This window comes from Piliocolobus tephrosceles, chromosome 14 (assembly GCF_002776525.5).
Source record: "Piliocolobus tephrosceles isolate RC106 chromosome 14, ASM277652v3, whole genome shotgun sequence".
Taxonomy (NCBI): domain Eukaryota; kingdom Metazoa; phylum Chordata; class Mammalia; order Primates; family Cercopithecidae; genus Piliocolobus; species Piliocolobus tephrosceles.
The window spans coordinates 4,492,658-4,511,455 of NC_045447.1; the positions used below are offsets into that span (position 1 = coordinate 4,492,658).

The following is an 18,798-nucleotide window of genomic DNA, read 5'->3' on the forward strand; positions in this document are numbered from 1 at the left end:
CATCACTGTGTTCTGTCCTTGTCCTCACAGGACGCCTCCGGAGCGGGACCAGGTGAGTCATCTGTTGGGCCCTCTGCTGTCACCCATGTCAGCCATCACCTGGGAGCTGAGCCAAGGCCTAGGTGTGGTGATGGCCGGGTCTGCCCAGCCACCAGCTGCTCCAGGCTCCTGGATGCCGCCGCCTGGGGCTCCTCCCTCCTGCCTCTCTGGCCTCCGTGGCACCTCCTTGGGAGTTGGCTCTGTTTCTGATAAGGCAGCAACAGGCTGTGGGGACAGGACCCAGCCTACAGAGGAGCAAGGGCCTTCTAGCCAGGGAGGGGCACAGAGCTGCAGCCAGAGACCTGAGACCAAAAGGCGCTGCCGTCTTCCCACCACGTCCTCCATCCCCTTCCTGCCTTGCCATGGGTTGCTTAATGGAAACATGCTTTTAGACACAGCGTAGAAAGCATCGTGTTATCTGCAAACTTGAGTGCAGTCCAGGCAGTGCTCAGTACAGCCTCACCCTCATTAGCAGAAGACAAAAGATGAAAAACACCGCTACTGCTGGGACCAGGCGGGAACTGGGCTGGGAGAGACGTGGGCTCTTTGAGAGCTACAGGCAGGGCTGGGTCAGAGCAAGTCTTGTCTAAGAGCAGCCTCCAGATTCCCTGGGGGCACAGCCAGGGTCCCCATTTCAGGCCCAGAGCTCCTCTTTGAGCTCTGTGGACTTGGGCAAGCTGCTGGGCTTGCTGACCCATCGCCCGTCTCTGACACGAGGGATCCCTCGTCTTCTGCCCTGCACAGCTGCCTGTGGGCCACAGATCTCAAGGGTGTTGGAAGAAAGCACAAAGTGCCATCTGAAAATAAGTTTCTGTTCCGTGATGACCCCTGAATCTGTTTATTGCATCAATAATTTGCTTATGATATTTATCAAAAAGACACGAGGCTTATGGGAAGGATTTAGGGAGGGGAGATGCAGGCGCAGGGCTGTGTGTGCTGGGGGAGGCCGAGCTCGGTGATGGGGTGAGCTGCGGCCTGGGGCCGAGTCAGTCACCGAGCGAGCTGCTGAGTCACTGAGTGAGCTGTCCTATCCTTTGCAGGTCCCAAGATGGTGGCCATGCAGAATTACCATGGCAACCCAGCCCCTCCCGGGAAGCCTGTGCTGACCTTCCAGACGGGCGACGTGCTTGAGCTACTGAGGGGTGACCCTGAGTCTCCGTGGTGGGAGGTGGGTCCTGGGGCCTGGGAGGGTCGAGAGTCCCTGGCTCCTGCCTGCTCCCTGGGGCAGAAGCATAAAGTCCTGCACATCCCCAGGCAGAGGCAGAGGGGCTGAGAGATCACCAGGGAGGAGGGGGCACAGGTGGCTAGCAAGGCCTCTCCTGCCTCAGTGCCCCCGTTCTGCGCTGTGGCAGGGATGCAGCGTCCCTTCCTGGGAGAGGCCCTCCTGCCCTGGTACCCAAGCCTTTCTCCATTGGCCCCTGTCCTTCCTGCCTCTGTTGTGTCCCATAGGCCCTCCTCAGGCTTCTGCCCTGGCCACGCCATGCCCACCCTCCTCCCCACCCCTACCTCAGTTCAGGTCAGCAACCTTCGCGTGATCGTGGGGTGAGTGGGCAGGTTCGCTCCTTCCCCAGGTGGGCACAGATGGCGTCATCGTGATGTGGTTTATGGTTTTGAGCCCGGAATGTCGGAATGTGCTGCTCTGTTTCCAAGGTGTGCAGAGTGGAGACCTCTGTGGGTGTTCATCCCCACCTTCAGCCGGTGGCTGGGCTGTAAAGGGTTCTGGGAGCATTTGCCTTCCTCCTGACACACTGAGACCCCACGTCCTTGAGCATGCTGGCACTGGGACGTCTGAGCCAAGGACTCAGACACCTGCTCCTGGGCCCCTCTATCAAGCCCCAGTGCTCAAGGGAGCCCCAAGACCCGCAGGTCAGCAGAGCACCACAGGACCTTGATGGCACTTAGCCCAGCAAGGCAGCCTCCCGTGGGAGCTGACGTTAGAGCCGAACGTGTATTAATGTTCAGGTTACAATGATGCTGTGGTCATTTTGTCATGGTCATTCTCCGTCCATACTCGGTGATGAATTTCTTGTCCCAGACCCTACATTCACATAACAAAAGGTTCAGAGGATGCAAAAGGCTATCTGTGCTGTCCAGAGTCTCAATCCTGCTCTGTCCCTCCCTGGGTATGAACAGGACTGCCAGCTTCTTGGAGGGCCTTGCAGAGGTGCTTTGCTGATTTGCCAGGCCTTAGTGCTCTCGTGTCTAGGGTGGGACGCCCGGCACCTCCCTGCCTTAACTGGCTCCCAGGTCAGCTGAGGTCGGGAAGGAAGACGTTGGCTCTCCCACCCTCCAGAATCGGGATTGAGTCCATCTAAATGGCCCCACACTCCCATAGGCCAGGCTCGGCCCCCTTGTCCTAACCATCTCTTTCCTCTGCCAGGGTCGTCTGGTGCAAACCAGGAAGTCAGGGTATTTCCCCAGCTCATCTGTGAAGCCCTGCCCTGTGGATGGAAGGGTGAGTCCTTTCCCAAAGAAGCTTCCGGAGCACGGTGGCCTGGGTGCTGAGGGTTCTGGGAGCTGTCTCCTCACGTGGACATTTTTGGCTTCTTCGGGACGTCCTTGCTAAATTTAGGCTGCTGTGAGCTGCTTCCTGGAGCCGGAGCCCAGAGAGAAGATGGGTGGAGGCTGCAGGCTGCACGCTCTCCTGTGTGTAAAGGGCTCAGCCCATCGGGTGGCATCTCCCTGTGGTTTTAGAAACACCAAAATGGGCATCTCTGCAGCAGCTGTAATGGGATGAAGACCAGCCAGCTGCCTTTCACCAGATTTCGGGGACTCTATAAGTTCTCTTGGACTATTACGCAGCCTTAGAAGAAAAAAAAGGCTCCCCTCAACCATATGGATTCAAAGCTAGACTTTATGCTATTTAAAACAAAGGCAATATGGTATTGCTTTCATCTGAGGGGTATGGAGCAAATTCTCGGCTGTGTGACGAAAGGCAGCAGTCAGCCTTGAGTAAAATGAGTTACCCCACCTCCACCCCCAAAAGGACAGGTCAAAGTGAAAGTGTGAAACCTCTGAAGGTGCAGGGGGTGGGTGCCCAACCCCAGTGTGGCAGCCCCGGTGCCCCCCACCCCAGCCCCGGTCCTGTCAGCCTGTGTGCCACCTCTGCTGAACAGGCAAGTGCTCAGCACTTAGGGCGCTTTGGATGACCAAAGGGACCAGGCACCAGGGGAGGACAAGGGTCACGAACTCACTAGGTGGCCTGGGGCAGGTCCCTTCCCTTCCCCAGGCCTCAGTTACCCCATCTGCATGGTGAATAGGGTGCGAGGGCAGAGGTAGTCTCTGAGACTGTGCCCAGCCTGTGGCCCAGTGAGGCCAGGGTCGGGGACTGTAGCTAGGGAAGGAGCCCTGCCTGCTCACTAGAGCGGCAGCACCCACCTGAGTGTGGCCACCACTAGACCCCCACCCCAGGGCTTCGGGACCTCTGGAGCAGGGAGCTTTGGCTGTGGGTGTGCTCACGTCCACTGGCTGAGAACTCCCCAACGTTCGGTCCTTGCCCTCCCAGGGGACCATGTCAGTGTTAGCTGGTGGCTATGCCGGCATCTGTTCCATCAGACCTGTGGGGCATCTACCCAGAGATGAGGTTGTCCCGGCCACTGCCCTTGGGCACCTCCCAGGCTAGGAGCGCTAGGGCTAAGTCCACAGACGGTCCCATCCAGGGCAGCCAATGCTGGGCCTGGGGGTTAGGTCACCAACAGCCACCCCCTCTGAGCCCTGCTCTGTGGATGGCCCGGGGGAGACGTTAACACTCTTGTGCTTTGCCACCAGCCGCCCATCAGCCGGCCGCTGTCCCGGGAGATCGACTACACCGCATACCCCTGGTGAGTGGATCGTGGGCTGCGTATGTGGGCATCTGGTGGCCTCTTTGTGATGGGGGCATGCCCGCCGGGTCTGGGTGATGCCTGTGAGTGGCCCGGCAGGGTGGAGGCCCCAGGCTGCCTCTTGCTGTCTCCAGGGCACTGAGCCCAGTGGCTCCCAAATGCCTTCTCCCTCCTGGCCTATCCTTGCCAGGAGCCTGGAGGAGTCCCCCTCCTGTAGGCGGCTGTTAACCCTCTCTAAAACAGCTCAGCTGGCTCAGATATTTCAGGGAATGAAACCCTTTTAAAATTTTTATGTGCGCATGTAAAAGTGGTATATTTAAGGTCACAGGTGTAATCCACTTACTGACTTCATACAGTTGCTTGATGGGAACAGTGAGGCTGTTTGAAATCACAGAAGTCCCAACTCTCCTGACAGTGTGGAAGCAGATTCTGGGAGGGCGCTCGCCTTGTCTTCCCAGGGTGGGCTTTAATGCCCCCCAGATGTACAGGTGGCAGGAAGAGCTTCATTTCAAAGTCTGTTCAAAATTCAACTGACATAGATGTTGGCAATCTCCAAGGTGTTACCAAAAAAATCCACATAAGCAGTTATGCCTTTACTGCTTTTGAAATGGTGAAAATATATTTCAGGAAGGAAATTGGATCTACTGAATACTCTGTACTCCTCTGGCAGGCCCTCGGGGTCTGTAGAGCAGAAGACAGCGCATGGGACTGGCTGGCGGCCACAGTCACCCCTCTCTTTCACCCCTCTCAAGATCTGTCCTGAGCCTCACTGTATCCCACCGTAGGCGGGGTCAGATGCCAGACCCCACCCACAGTGGTGCCCCACTCGTAGGGACCCAGCCTGTTCTCTTGGGTTCATTAGGAGATGAGCTCTCAGATGAGGACTGCAGAGTACTTCATGTGGCCTGCCACGCACAGAGGGCTGGGCGCCCCTCAGACGCTGTCCTCACTGCGTCTCTCGTTTCCTCCTGGCCCCCTCCTGTAGGTTTGCAGGTAACATGGAGAGGCAGCAGACGGACAACCTGCTCAAGTCCCACGCCAGCGGGACCTACCTAATCAGGGAGCGGCCTGCTGAGGCTGAGCGCTTTGCAATAAGCATCAAGTAAGTGGTGGCTCTGGGCTCGAGGAGAGACCCATCCCCCAGTGCTGTTCTGAAGCAGAGACCACTGTCCTCTCCACGTCCTGAGCTTGTGGGGTTGGGGTGGACATGTCATCTGTTGCCCAAGTGAGGACATTATTGAGATGAAAGTGGTGCTGAAAGGCCGGGCGTGGTGGCTCAAGCCTGTAATCCCAGCACTTTGGGAGGCCGAGACGGGCGGATTACGAGGTCAGGAGATCGAGACCATGCTGGCTAACCCAGTGAAACCCCGTCTCTACTAAAAAATACAAAAAAACTAGCTGGGCGAGGTGGCAGGCGCCTGTAGTCCCAGCTACTAGGGAGGCTGAGGCAGGAGAATGGCGTGAACCCGGGAGGCGGAGCTTGCAGTCAGCCGAGATCCGGCCACTGCACTTCAGCCTGGGCGACAGAGCGAGACTCTGTCTCAAAAAAAAGAAAGTGGTGCTGAGGACTCAGGGGGTCTCTACAGGTGTGCTGAGCAGGGCCTGAAACCCTGTGTGGCATGCACAGATGGTCCAAGTTTACATCACTCCTGGGCTAGGTTGGACATTTCTGGGTTATAGGAACAAGATAAGCTCAGGTACAAGTGGGTGGGTGAAATGCTGTGTGAGCTCAGGGATTTCCCAGCAGCCCCACAGGTTGAGACAGTGGACGTGTCACACTGCTCTGAGGCAGCCAGGGGCCTAGGAGGGTGTCTCCTGTGACTACTGCTGCCTTGCAGCTTTGGCACAGTCTGGGCATCCTCTTGCCCTATGCCCTCTCCCTGGGAGCTGCCTCCTCTTGCCCTATGCCCTATGCCCTCTCCCTGGGAGCTGCCTCCTCTTGCCCTATGCCCTATGCCCTCTCCCTGGGGCTGTAGTTAACTCTCCAAGTGACAGATCCTGATGGGCTGGAGCCCACCAAGCACTGAGCTGGTGGGACATTGCTCACCTGAAAGAAAATTCTCAGCCTTCTGTATGCCTGGCCTACAGGAGGCTAAGATGGGCCTTGCCAACTGGGAGCTGGAGGTGGGTCACGCACACCCATGGTACACATTAAATCCAGGGAGAAACAAGATGGGTGCTTTATGTAGGTCTCACAGAGGACCAGGCAGCCAGGCCACCATTTGTTTAACATCTGTTTATTACATTAGCTGATTTCCAGATGTTAAACCAACTTTGCATTCCTGGAATGTCCCACTTGGTTGTGGTGTGGAGTCCTTGCTATGCGTCTGGTTTATGTAAATACAGTCATGGGCCACATAAAGACATTCCAGTCTGTGAGGGACCCCATATGTAGTGGTAGTCCCATAAGATTATAACGGAACTGAAAAGTTCCCATGGCCTGGTAACATCACAGCTCAGCCCATTACTCATGTGAGTGTGGTTATGCTGGTGTGAACAAACCTACAGTGCTGCCAGTCATATAGAAGCATAGCACAAACAATTCTGCACATACATAGTATGTGATCATTGTAATACCTGACTGTGTTACTGGTTTATGGATTCACTGTACAGTACTTTTTATTTTAGAGCATACTCCTTCTACTCATCAAAAAAATACTTAATTGTAAAACAGCCTCAGGCAAGTCCTTCAGTAGACATTCCAGAAGAAGGCATTGTTATCGTAAAAACAACAAGAAAGAAAAAAAACAGAAGAAAGCTTATAGAATAAGGATACAAAGACATAAAATATTTTTGTACAGCTGTACAATATATTTGTGTTTGAAGCTAAGTATTATTACCCAAGAGTCAAAAAGTTAACAAAAACTAGAAAGTTTATAAAGTAAAAGAGTGACAGTAAGCTAAGGTTAATTTACGATTGAAGAAAGAACATTTTGTTTATTTATTTTTTTTTAATTTTTTTTTTTTTTTGACACGGAGTCTCGCTCTGTCGCCCAGGCTGGAGTGCAGTGGTGCGATCTCCACTCACTGCAAGCTCCGCCTCCCAGGTTCACGCCATTCTCCTGCCTCAGCCTCCTGAGTAGCTGGGACTACAGGCGCCGCCACCACGCCCGGCTAATTTTTGTATTTTTAGTGAGATGGGGTTTCACCGTGTTAGCCAGGATGGTCTCGATCTCCTGACCTCGTGATCCACCCGTTTCAGCCTCCCTAAGTGCTGGGATTACAGGCGTGAGCCACTGCGCCCGGCCAGAAAGAACACTTTAAAAATAAATGTAGTGTAGCCTCAGTGTCCAGCGTTGATAAGGTCTACAGTGGTGCACAGCAATGTCCTAGGGCTTCACATTGACTCACCACTCTCCAGCTCACCCAGAGCAACTTCCAGTCCTGCAAGCTCCAGTCTTGATAAGCACCCCATACAGCTGTCCTGTTTTTTATCTTTTCTACTGTGTTTTTACCATACCTTTTCTATGCTGACCTCATGCTACAACTGCCTACGGTATTCAGTAGGTCTGTAGCTTGGGAGCAATAGACTGTGTCATCCAGCCTAGATGTGGGGTGTGCAGTAGGCTCTGCCATCCAGCCTAGGTGTGGAGTGTGCAGTAGGCTCTGCTGTCCAGCCTAGGTGTGGGGTGTGCAGTAGGCTCTGCCGTCCAGGCTTATATAAGTGCACTCCGTGGCATTTGTACAGTGATGGAAGTGCCTGCCTGCATCTCTCAGGACAGGTCTCTGTGGTTCAACACCGCCTGACGGTATGGGAGAGAGATTTGGTTTGCCAACTGCTTGCTAAGGATTTCTGCCTCCATAGTCATTAGGGACATTGGGCTGTAGTTTTCTTGTGATGTCTGTGTCTGGCGAGGGGTGGGTGGCATTCAGGGGAGGGATATGAGGGCTGCTCTGTAAGGTCACATTTGAATTGAGACCTGAGAACATAAAGGGGCCTTGAGAACGGAAGGAGGTGAGCGTCTGGCAGGGGCAGCAGCCGGTGCCGAGGCCCATACAGGCTTGTGCTTGGCACCTCTGAGAAGCAGGCCCGAGGCCTGGCTGGCCAAGTGGACATGCAGGGAGGAATGTCAGGAGATGTCAGGGCCGGGCCCAGCTGCTCCACAGGGAGGAGGAGAGGCTCCTGGTGCCGAAAAGCAAATGAGCAGAAGCCCAGGATAGGAGGCCTCAGCAGGGCTGGAGGCCAGGAGAGGCAGGGAGCTGAGCAGCCAGGGATTCTGGGCCCCAAATGAGCAAGGAGGACAGGCAGGCAGGTAGCCCGAAGAGTTGGGGTAGGACAGGGCTGACAGGGAGTGGCCCTAGGGGCTGGGGACGAGGGGCTTTGCTGCAGCAAACACAGAATGAGCCTGGCTGCCGAGGGGGCCGGGGCCACGTGGCCCTCATGCAGTGACCACCAGGGCCATGTGTTTGCGCAGGTTCAACGATGAAGTGAAGCACATCAAGGTGGTGGAGAAGGACAATTGGATCCACATCACAGAAGCCAAGAAATTCGACAGCCTCCTGGTAGGTGACTCGCAGCTCCAGCTGGCTCCCATCCCCAGCCATGGGGAACAGGTGCTTTCTCCCGGCCCTGAGCAAGTGGCCATGTTTTCTGTGAGGATTGATTCTTTCCAGTGTGGGAAAGATTTGGGGAACTGGTTTTTAAGGCACTAGGACAGCTAGAGCTGTGTCACAGCCTCCTGAATTGAGACTTCTGACCCCCAAAGACTGGGCAAGGTGGTTGACCCTGGTGGACAGTGCAGGGGTGGGGTGGGGGCAGCCCAGGCCACCAGCATCCCCAGATTCCTCTCGTGCCCATCCTCCTGCGAGAGTAGAAACTGACGCCCAGTGGGGCTTCCAGCTGGGGCCTGGCTGGGTAGCCCCGTTATACATGTGTGGCTTCAAACAACTCCTTCCCTGACTCACCCCCACCCTCCGTCCCAGCCGGAATGCAGTTAGAGGCATAGTCCTTGAAATGATTTTAAAGTTATGCCTACATTTTCTTTTCTTAATTACAAAAGTTGTATATATTGAGAACTCCTGACTTAGAGGTCCCCAAGCTCTTAGCTTCCCCGCTATGGCCACAGAAAAGCACAAGGTAAAGCAGAAATCCATAATCGCAGGCTGGGCGTAGTGGTCTGTGCCCGTAATCCCAGCACTTTGGGAGGCCGAGATGGGCGAATCACTTGAGGTCAGGAGTTCGAGACCAACCTGGCCAACATGGCAAAACCCCATGTCTACAAAAAATACAAAAATTAGCCGGGCATGGTGGCACATGCCTGTAGTCTCCACTACTTGGGAAGCTGAGGCACGAGAATTGTTTGAACCCAGGAGGCGGAGGTTGCAGTGAGCCGAGATCGCGCCACTGCACTTCAGCCTGGGTGACGGAGTGAGACTCCGTCTCAAAAAAAAAAAAAAAAAAAAAAAAATCCATCATATCCCATCCCCACCTCCAGAAAAAACAAAAGTGGAAACCAGTGTTTGTACCTCAGTGAGTCCTCAGGACCTCTCTACATGCAGCTTAGGTGTGCTTTATATTATATACATAATAATGCTGGCAATACTCCAGCTGATTGTTAGTGGACTTTTCAAGGCCACACACACTGACCATCAATCAATCTTTCCCTGACTGATGGCCGCATGGCTCTCTGTCACTTGGAGATCCTGTTGTTTCTAGAAGCTTGCCCCAAGTGCTGGATACAGAGTTTCCATTTTTCCATTATAAAAGCTGTTGGCAGTCAGCGTCTGTGCTGGTCCGTCTTTTGGCATCTTTTGCAGATTATTTTTTCTAGAAATTTTTTTTTTTTTTTTTTTAGACGGAGTCTTGCTCTGTCGCCCGGGCTGGAGTACAGTGGCCGGATCTCAGCTCACTGCAAGCTCCACCTCCTGGGTTTACGCCATTCTCCTGCCTCAGCCTCCGGAGTAGCTGGGACCACAGGCGCCCGCCACCTCGCCCGGCTAGTTTTTTTTTTGTATTTTTTGTAGAGACGGGGTTTCACCGTGTTAGCCAGGATGGTCTCAATCTCCTGACCTCGTGATCCGCCTGTCTCGGCCTCCCAAAGTGCTGGGATTACAGGCTTGAGCCACCGCTCCCGGCCATTTTTCTAGAAATTTTTTGGGGGAGTTGCTGGTACCTTCGAGGTACTGACCACCCACCATGGGCTGGGGGGGAAGTGGGGAGTTCTGAGGAGTCCAGGAAGCTCGTCTCCCCCACATGAACCAGGAGGTGGGAGAGGGAGGCCAGGTCACTGCGGGAGGACTTCTGGAGGTGGCAGTTGTCAGCGTGTATGCCCTGCAGGAGCTGGTGGAGTACTACCAGTGCCACTCACTCAAGGAGAGCTTCAAGCAGCTGGACACCACACTCAAGTACCCCTACAAGTCCCGGGAACGCTCGGCCTCCAGGGCCTCCAGCCGGTCCCCAGGTAACGCCCCAGCCCAGCCAGCACACCAGCACTCCTCGGAGGGGTCTGCCCTAGCCCATTTCTCAGGGCCCAGAACCTGCCCTCACAGACCCAGGCCAGGAGCCCCACCCCTGGGAACATAGCCCCAGCCCCCCGCCCGCGCCCCCAGCTGTCACAGATGCTATCGTGTGGCATCTCCTGGGCCACGTGACAGGCGGGGCTCTGCACCTGCTCAGAATTGCTCCTCTGTCTTGGCTCCCTCATCCAGAGACCAGCGGGGGTTGGAGGGGCCAGGTCCAGGCAGAGACCCCTGCGCATGGAGCTATCACTGGTGGGAGAGAAAAGGGCAGGCCCACCCGTTCCCAGATCCCTGTCTGTGCCCAGCCCCTGGGTCTCCTCTGTGAGAGGCAGCCTATTTGCAGATTGGACTCCTCAACCCAGAACAGGGAAGGCCACATGGAATCAGGGCAGGGGCAGGCCCAGAGCATTCGGCTTCCCGCTCAGGACTGTCCAGAGTCACCCCACATCTTCCAGCCCGCGGGGACCTGCAGGGCCATGGGTCCCACACAGGCCGAGCTGGACAGGAAAGGAACAGCTGGGCTTAATGAGCACCTGCTGTGTGCCAGATGAGGGCATGAGAGGAGGTGGTCCCCATTTGCTCTCAAGGACGCAGGTGCAGAGATGGGCTCCAGGGTGGCTCAGGTGTGGCCGAGCGGCGCCTGTGACTGGGTGGGGCTTGGCAACCCACGCTGCCCCCGCCTCCTTTGCCCCCTGTAGGGCCTTTCCTGCCAAAGGGCCTGCCCCACCCCATGCCCCCCAGCCTGTAGCTGTGCCCACCGTGACTGTGCATGGATGCCCTGCCGCCCGCCTCACGTTCTCTCTCGCCTCTTTGCAGCTTCCTGTGCTTCCTACAACTTTTCTTTTCTCGGTCCTCAGGGCCTCAGCTTTGCTTCTCAGGGCCCCTCCGCTCCCTTCTGGTCAGGTACCGCTGCTCCCCAGGGCGTGGGGGGACCGGGCCTGTGGCAGCTGCCTTGGGAGACCCAGCACGGAGCTGCCCGCTGGCCCCACAGCCCTGCCTGACGTGGCCACAGTTGTCCGCAGTCTGGCGCAGGGTGGTGAGGAGGAAGGGGCTGGGGAGCCCGGGCAGAAGCTGCTGCGGGCACCTGAGGACACGGCAGGCTTGGTCCCGCCCCTGTCACCACCCACCCCCTGTGGACACGCCCACCTTGATGGCCACTTCCCCAGCCCCGTCCACTGTCATTCCTCCTTGTTCATCAAGAGCTTTGCCTCTGGTAACAGAAAACAGGTGGCCACGAGGACGCGCTGTGGGACTTGGGTGCAGGGAGGAGGGGGGTTTTAGCCCTGACCTCATGGCTTTCAGCTGCCAGAGTCAAAGTCCCTTCCTTGCAGCTGTGTGTGTTTCACCCTCAGCCATGGTCATTGTCACGTGTCTATCAGGATTCTGCATCTGGGCCAAGCTGGTTCCCCTGGGTTGCTGGTTGTATTTGGGCTCTGGAATTGGGGGACTGCAGGAATGATGATAGTCAAAGCCCGGGCACCTGCTCGTGTCCCTAAGAACATCCTCATGGCAGGGACTTGGATGTGCTGTGTCCCCAGACCCGGGGGCAGGAGGGCCTGGGATTGGGGGCCAGTGTGTCCCTCCAGAGCCTGGATGCTTGACATCCTTCCTCTCTGGGTACAGAGCAAGGTTCTGGGCACCAGGGGAGAGACCCAGCTTGGCCCAAGGGCCTCCTCGACCCCTGATTGGGCCCCTACTGCCGCCGTGTGATGCTGCCCATCTCCCTCAACAGTGTTCACGCCCCGCGTCATCGGCACGGCTGTGGCCAGGTACAACTTTGCCGCCCGAGACATGAGAGAGCTTTCGCTGCGGGAGGGTGACGTGGTGAGGATCTACAGCCGCATCGGCGGGGACCAGGGCTGGTGGAAGGGCGAGACCAACGGACGGGTGAGTGGCCCTACCCTGAGGGTGCGGGGCTGGCCTCGCTGCAGCCCCCACCTGGTCAGACTCAGGCAGACTAGCACCACAGCTATGTCCACACCCCTGGCCCTGTCCCAGGCACCCTCTGCAATCTCCTTCATCCTCACAGCAGCCCAGAAGGCTGGCGTTCACAGGGGGAAACGGAGGCTCCAGATGTTTACCACGAACCCAAGGTCTCATAGCCCAGGAACTGGCTACAGAGGTCTGATCTGGATCCAAGCTCCTAGGACCCTCCACCCTGTTCCATTTTTATTCTGGGCTGCCCTCACAGCTGCACTCTTCAAATTACTTGTTAAGTCCCCAAGCTCTGTTTGCAGGAAGGGAGGTCACAGGACTGAAGAGGACACGGTGTCCTTTCTGGGCTCCTCCTGCCATTGTCTAAGGCCCCATCTATGCCCTGGTGAGGCAGTAGGGATACACTGTGTCCCTACCCACCTCCAGCCCTTCACACTTTTCCAAGTGCCAGGTGGGCTTAAGAGTGCCCTGGGCACCCTAAGATTCTGCATAAGTCCATGGCCTCTTCATCCCAACACCCCATCTCTACCTCTAGCTTTGACCCATGTCTCTCAGTACATATCCATCCAAGCACCAGAGCTCCGTGTCCCACCAATTAGAAAATGCCCAGCTTTCTCTTTGAGCTGCAGGTGCACAGGGCAAGTGCATGGGGCTGCAGAGGGCCAGTTAACCTTGACTCCCAGTGCTGACACTTCCATTGTCCAGTGGCAGGAGCCGCTCTGCCTTCACCTATCAGGCAGTCTGCCCCTTGGAGGCCCTCAAGTCTGATCCAGTTTTTACCCAACTGCCTTGCAGAAGTGTCAAGGCTACTGAGGCATAGGTAGCCCACCTAGAGGGCTGGGAATCACTTGTTCTCAAAGTGGTCCTTCTGTGATTGGCATTAAAAGTACCTGAAGCTGTAATAAAATAAGCACGTACCTGGGCCCTTTCCCAGATCCAGGTATTTTCTATACAGCATTAAGTTTTAGAACAACTAGTTTGAGTATTACTGGATAATTCCTGTCAATTTGACCCTGTTATCATTATGAAACATCTCTTCTTTTCTCTGGCATTTATTCTTGCTGTAATCTCCTTTATCTGCTGTTGTAGTGACACCAGCTTTCTTGGGATTAGTGCCTTGTGTGGCATATTATTTTCTCTCATACTACTTAAACTTGTCTTTTTCCTTATATTTAAAATGGGTCTCTTATAAATAGTTGGGGAAGCCAGTCTGATCTGACAGTCTTTGACTTTTAATAGGCATGTGTAGTCCATTTACATTTAATGTAATTACTGAGCTATTTGGGTTTAAATAAGTAATCTAACTTTATTTTCTATTTGTCACATCTACTCCTTTTTTCTTCTCTCTTGCCTACTTTTGAATTAATGTATTTTTAATTCTACTTCCCCTGCCCTACATTGGTTTGTTAGTTACACACTTTTTTTCTTAAGTGGTAACCTTGCACCAGAGATTCCCTTAAATGAGTACTTTTTTACTATTTCCCAGGCAATGCAAGGAAGGACCTTGCAACTTTTGATTGTATCCATTTTCCTTCCAACTTTCGTGCAAGTGTCATCATGTATCTTAATTCTATATATGTTCAAACGTTAGAAGACATTGTTTTTGTTTTAGGCAGTTGTGCTCATTTAGATTTACCCCGTGTTTACCTTTCCCAGGGCTCCTCATTTCCTCTTGCATTATTGTATTTCCACCCAAGACCATTTCTCTGCTGGCTGACATCCCCTCTCTTTCATATTTTTTAAAGTTTATCTGCTATTAATGAAGTCTCAGTTTCTGTTGAATCTAAAAACATCCTTATTTCACTTTCTTTTTAAATATTCACATTGTAAAATGTTTGTAACTTATAATTTTGAAACAAAATTTCAAACATAAAATTTCAAAATTTCGTCTTAAAAGTGGGAGTGGCCGGGCGCGGTGGCTCAAGCCTGTAATCCCAGCACTTTGGGAGGCCGAGACAGGCGGATCACAAAGTCAGGAGATCGAGACCATCCTGGCTAACATGGTGAAACTCCGTCTCTACTAAAAAATACAAAAAAACTAGCCGAGCGAGGTGGCGGGCGCCTACAGTCCCAGCTACTCGGGAGGCTGAGGCAGGAGAATGGCGTGAACCCGGGAGGCGGAGCTTGCAGTGAGCTGAGATCCGGCCACTGCACTTTAGCCTGGGCGACAGAGCAAGACTCTGTCTCAAAAAAAAAAAAAAAAAAAAGTGGGAGTAACCTGACTAGATTTACCAATTGTGAATGTTTTGCCCCATTTGCTTTATCATTTGCACTGTGTGTGTGTGTGTGTGTGTATTTCTCTCTAACTCATTTGAGAGTAAATCGCAGAAATCATATTTCTTTACCCCTAAGTATTTCCTAAGACCAAGGACATTCCCCTTTGATATAATACAATTATCTAATCCACTGTCCCCATTCAAATCTTACCAGTCATCCCAATCATGTCTTCTCTAGCTCTTTTCTCCTGGTCCTGGGTCCAATCCGGGATCATGAACTGCTGTGATCCTTAACTCTCTTTAATCTAAAATATTCCTCAGCCTTTCTCTGCCTTACATGACTTGTACATTTTTGAAGAGTTTCAGCCAACTATTTTTATAGTATATCTCTCAATTTGAGTTTGATGTTTCTTCATGATTAGATTGGGGTTGCATTGGGAACACCACAATGGGGACTTGGCACTTTCTCAGTGCCGTAGTGTCCTGTTAGGAGATGAGTTATACCAGTTTGTCTCATTATTTGTGACATTGACTTTGATCATGTGTTTAAGATTATATTTGCTATGTTCTTCTACTGTGAAGTTAACTGTTGCCTGTCATTAGCAAGAAATGTGTAGGGTAATACTTTGAAGTTAAGTAAATGTCCTGTTCGTCTTCAAACTTTAATGTACTAGTTTTATCTTCCCTTGATAAATTTTATCTGTTGTATTATTTCTATGATGGCTGAAAAAACAGTGATTTTTTCCGACTATCTATAGATATTAGTTGGCATTCTACTGTAAGGAAAACTTTCTTTTCTCTTGTACTTATTCCTTCTCCCCCAGGAATCAGTCATTTTTCCAAGGAGACCTAGTTCCTTTATGTGAGGAGTTGTTTTGAGTTCATTTTTGAAGTTCATTTGAAGTTTTGAATTCATTTTAAGTTCATTTTGAAGTTCATTTTGAAGTTTTGAGTTCGTTTTACTATAATATGCCTAGGTGTGATTTTCTCTTTATTTATTCTGCTTAGGATTTGCAGAGATTTTTTTGAACCTGTGGCTTGATGTCCATCACTTTCGGAAGTTTCTCAGCCAGAATAGTATCTGCAGACAGCGTGTCTGTTCCATTTTCTCTCTTTTCTCCTTGTCGGACTTCATTCACATGGATGTTAGAACTTCTTACCATGGCCTCATATTATTCCCACAATTTTATGTGGTTTTCTTCCTTTTTTCTCTCTGCTTTTCTATCTAGTCACTTTCTAGTGACCTATCTTACTGTTTATGCATCTTCCTTTCTGCTTTGTCTAAATCCCTCTATTGGATTCTTCATTTCATTCATTGTATTTTTCAGTTCTAGGATTTCTATTTGATTTCTGATTTAGGTTCTCTGGTAAAATTGTCTGCCTTTTCATCCATTTTCTTAAACGTACAAATTAGAATTATTTATCTCCCCTGACAGATGACCTCAGTACCTGTGCGTTAATTTCTACTGCCTGCTTTTTCTGTTGGTTTTTGTCATTTGGTCCTGACTGAATGCCAAGCTTGTGTATTAAGAACAAAACTGTAGTTGTTCTGGGTGATGTTCTTTTCCTCAGGAGAATTTATTTTTTTTCTGACTGGCAGGTGGAGGGTGGGCAGAACATCTTAAACTGGCCAAGGGTGGTGTTTTTCTGGGTTGCTTTTATTTATTCCTGGGCAATGGTTCCATCAGGTCCTTCTGAATTGCAGGCCTTGCTGAGAACTCTGGACTTCCGAAGGACCCCCCATCTTCATGAGTCTCTACTTGCCCCTACCCCAACACAGACATGCACACCACACACCTGCTTATACATACACACACACACACACACACACACACACACACACACAGACACGATCCTGCCATCTTTTTCAGATTGGCTGGTTTCCTTCAACGTACGTAGAAGAGGAGGGCATCCAGTGACGGCAGGAACGTGGACAAGACGCACAGATTTTCTTGGGAGAGTCACTCCAGCCCTGAAGTCTGTCTCTAGCTCCTCTGTGACTCAGAGGGGAAATACCAACCTCCCAGTCCTTCCGCCACCCACAGGGACGGGAAGGGTGTTGAGAATCCTAAACTCGAACCGTTTCACTGTCAGCCTGCCCTCGGCGTCCCATCACTGGGTATGCTATTGTACATAGAGGAAACCTGGGCTCGCCCTACCCAGAGCACAGAGGAGGGGGCACCAGCAGCTCTGCAAGCCAGGCTCTGGGTAGCAGCTGAGGCCAGAAGCCCATTGCCTGCCCCCGTCCGACTGAGATGGCGATCAGGAGCCTAGGTTTGAACAGCAGATGCTGTCCCAGGAAGGGCTAGGGACAGCAGAGGGGACCTGCCCCCAGCCCCTCTGCTTAGCCCCTGGACTCAGCCTTGCCTGTCTTTTCCTGCTGCTCCCAGGGGGAGGTGTCAGGCCTCAGGAGGCAGATGGGACCAGAGCCAGGCTGTTCACTATGGGCCCACTTGCCCCACTGTGCTAGGGCACAGGAGGAGAGAGCACTACGGTGGCCCTCTGCAGCCACTCTGGCTCCCCAGACTTCCCTGACTCCCCCACTCCCCTCCATGCCAGGGGCACACCCAGACCCCACAGGGCAGGCCCCACTCTTGGGAGGGGCCTTTGGAAGGATGAAATTCCAACCCTGCTCCCTGGTCAGTGGTACTGTTTCCTGCCTTCTCTCTGAGAGACCCTTTCTGGAGTCCGGGGAAGGTGTCTGCCTGGCCCCAGCCCTGCTGCCAGGTCAGTACATCTTTTGTAAAAACCCTGAAATGGGCAGGGAAGAAAACAGGGATTTCCTCTCTCTAGATCCCTGCCAGGTCCTTCTCCAGGAGGCCCCTCTGCTCTCCTGCAGGGTGGTCCCTGAGGGTCTGCCCAGCCTTGGCATGAGAGGTTGGTTCTAGCCCCTGGCAGGGCTTCCTTCCAAGGGTCCCTGCAGCCTTCAAACTGGGCCTTGGGCAACTCAAAGTAAGTGCTCTTGGGGGTGGCTCTACCCCATTACCTCCCCCAGCCACGACTCCTGACCTTTGACCTCCGGCTGGGTTAGCCAGACCCTGGTTTCTCTACCTGACAGCAGTGTCTCCCTCCCAGCTCCTTGCCAAAGCCTCTGTTGAGACCTGGGCTTCCTGTAGCCCCTTATCCCTCAGGCCAGCTGCAGAGCCTGTGGGAGGTGCCCGGCCCAGGCTGGGTGTCGGGGAGGCTGATTCCTGCTGTGGGTGGCACTGGGGACCTGGGGGCTCCTTCTGAGTTTGGCCTTGTGGCCTCTGAGCTGTATGCCTCTGGGGCGTAGGGAAGAAGTGGGAGGAGTCACGGGGATGGGGAGCGGCAGGAGGAGAGTGGCCCTCGACAAAGGCTTGGGAAATGAGGGGAGGTGGAGGCAGGGCAGGGGAAGTGAAGAGTCGGCCTGGGAGAGAGCACCCTGGGGCCTGTGTGTCGGGGTACACCCAGCACTTTGAGCCCCACGGCCCAGCAGGCACCGAGGATGGAGGGGAGGAAGCCGGCAGCCCCTGTGTTTACTGTCATCAGAAAGGTCTTGTGTTTTGGTTTTGGGGTTTTTGTTGTGTTGTGTTTTTTTGGCTTGTTTGTTTTTTAAGGGGAAAAAAGTTTGTAATTATTTCATCCAAATCTCCCGTTATATATCTGTGAATAATAAGAGATTTTATAATAGCAAGAAAATGATGTATATTTTAGTTTGTTGACAAGTCATCATGATCACAAAGGACACTGAGAAAAAATAATTTAGAGCCCTGACTTTTTGTGAATTTGTTTGTTTTGTGTTTGTTTGTTTTGAGATATGTATTTGGTTTGGTTTGGTTTTTGCACTGCACTAAGGCAGGAGGGTTGGAGGGCTGAGTGCAGCCGGGAAGTCTGATGGTTTTCAGCAGGAGACGGGGTGTCCTCTGCCGGGGGGCTAAACTGCAGAGGCCTGAGATTAGCTGTGAACATGTGGGAGCCCGATGCATGCGGGTCAGGGATCTGGGCCCCCCTCCCCCCGTGCTGGCGGCAACCCCAAATGGACACAAACTGTACATTTACCAATGGGTTTTTTTCAGACCATGGTTTTTACTTGCAAATAAACCTGAGTTCTTTTCTGCAGGAGTGGTCAGCCTTTCATGCCAGGGGAGGAGGGAATGGCTGGCTTCCTCCATCTAAGTCCAGCAGGGTCTGTCTGACTGGGTTGCTTGGATCTCAGCATGGCCCAACCTCAGCAGGGTCTGAGAGAGAAGGAGGTAATGGTGCCATGGCCACCTCCTGGCTGGCACAGCACCACGGGTTTCCCATGCGGTGCCCTGGAATTCTCCAGGTGGCATCGGGCATACAAATGGGACTGGAATTCCTGCCCC

General features: G+C 53.1%; 1 protein-coding gene across 2 annotated transcripts in view; it reads left to right on the plus strand.

Moving 5' to 3' along the window:
- VAV2 (vav guanine nucleotide exchange factor 2) overlaps positions 1-18,550 on the plus strand; it is a 238,500-nt gene extending 219,950 nt beyond the window's left edge. The window contains exons 19-28 of one of the 2 annotated variants that reach the window (XM_026457484.1): positions 31-52; positions 1,080-1,207; positions 2,420-2,494; positions 3,808-3,860; positions 4,846-4,962; positions 8,276-8,363; positions 10,138-10,261; positions 11,136-11,222; positions 12,052-12,206; positions 16,342-18,550. In XM_026457484.1, coding sequence (XP_026313269.1) covers positions 31-52; positions 1,080-1,207; positions 2,420-2,494; positions 3,808-3,860; positions 4,846-4,962; positions 8,276-8,363; positions 10,138-10,261; positions 11,136-11,222; positions 12,052-12,206; positions 16,342-16,389 — 897 coding nt within the window. In that variant the 3' untranslated portion in view covers positions 16,390-18,550. The remainder of the gene's footprint in view (positions 1-30; positions 53-1,079; positions 1,208-2,419; positions 2,495-3,807; positions 3,861-4,845; positions 4,963-8,275; positions 8,364-10,137; positions 10,262-11,135; positions 11,223-12,051; positions 12,207-16,341) is intronic. The other variant, XM_026457483.2, reaches the window with a different exon arrangement.
- The last annotated feature ends 248 nt before the right edge of the window (positions 18,551-18,798 follow it).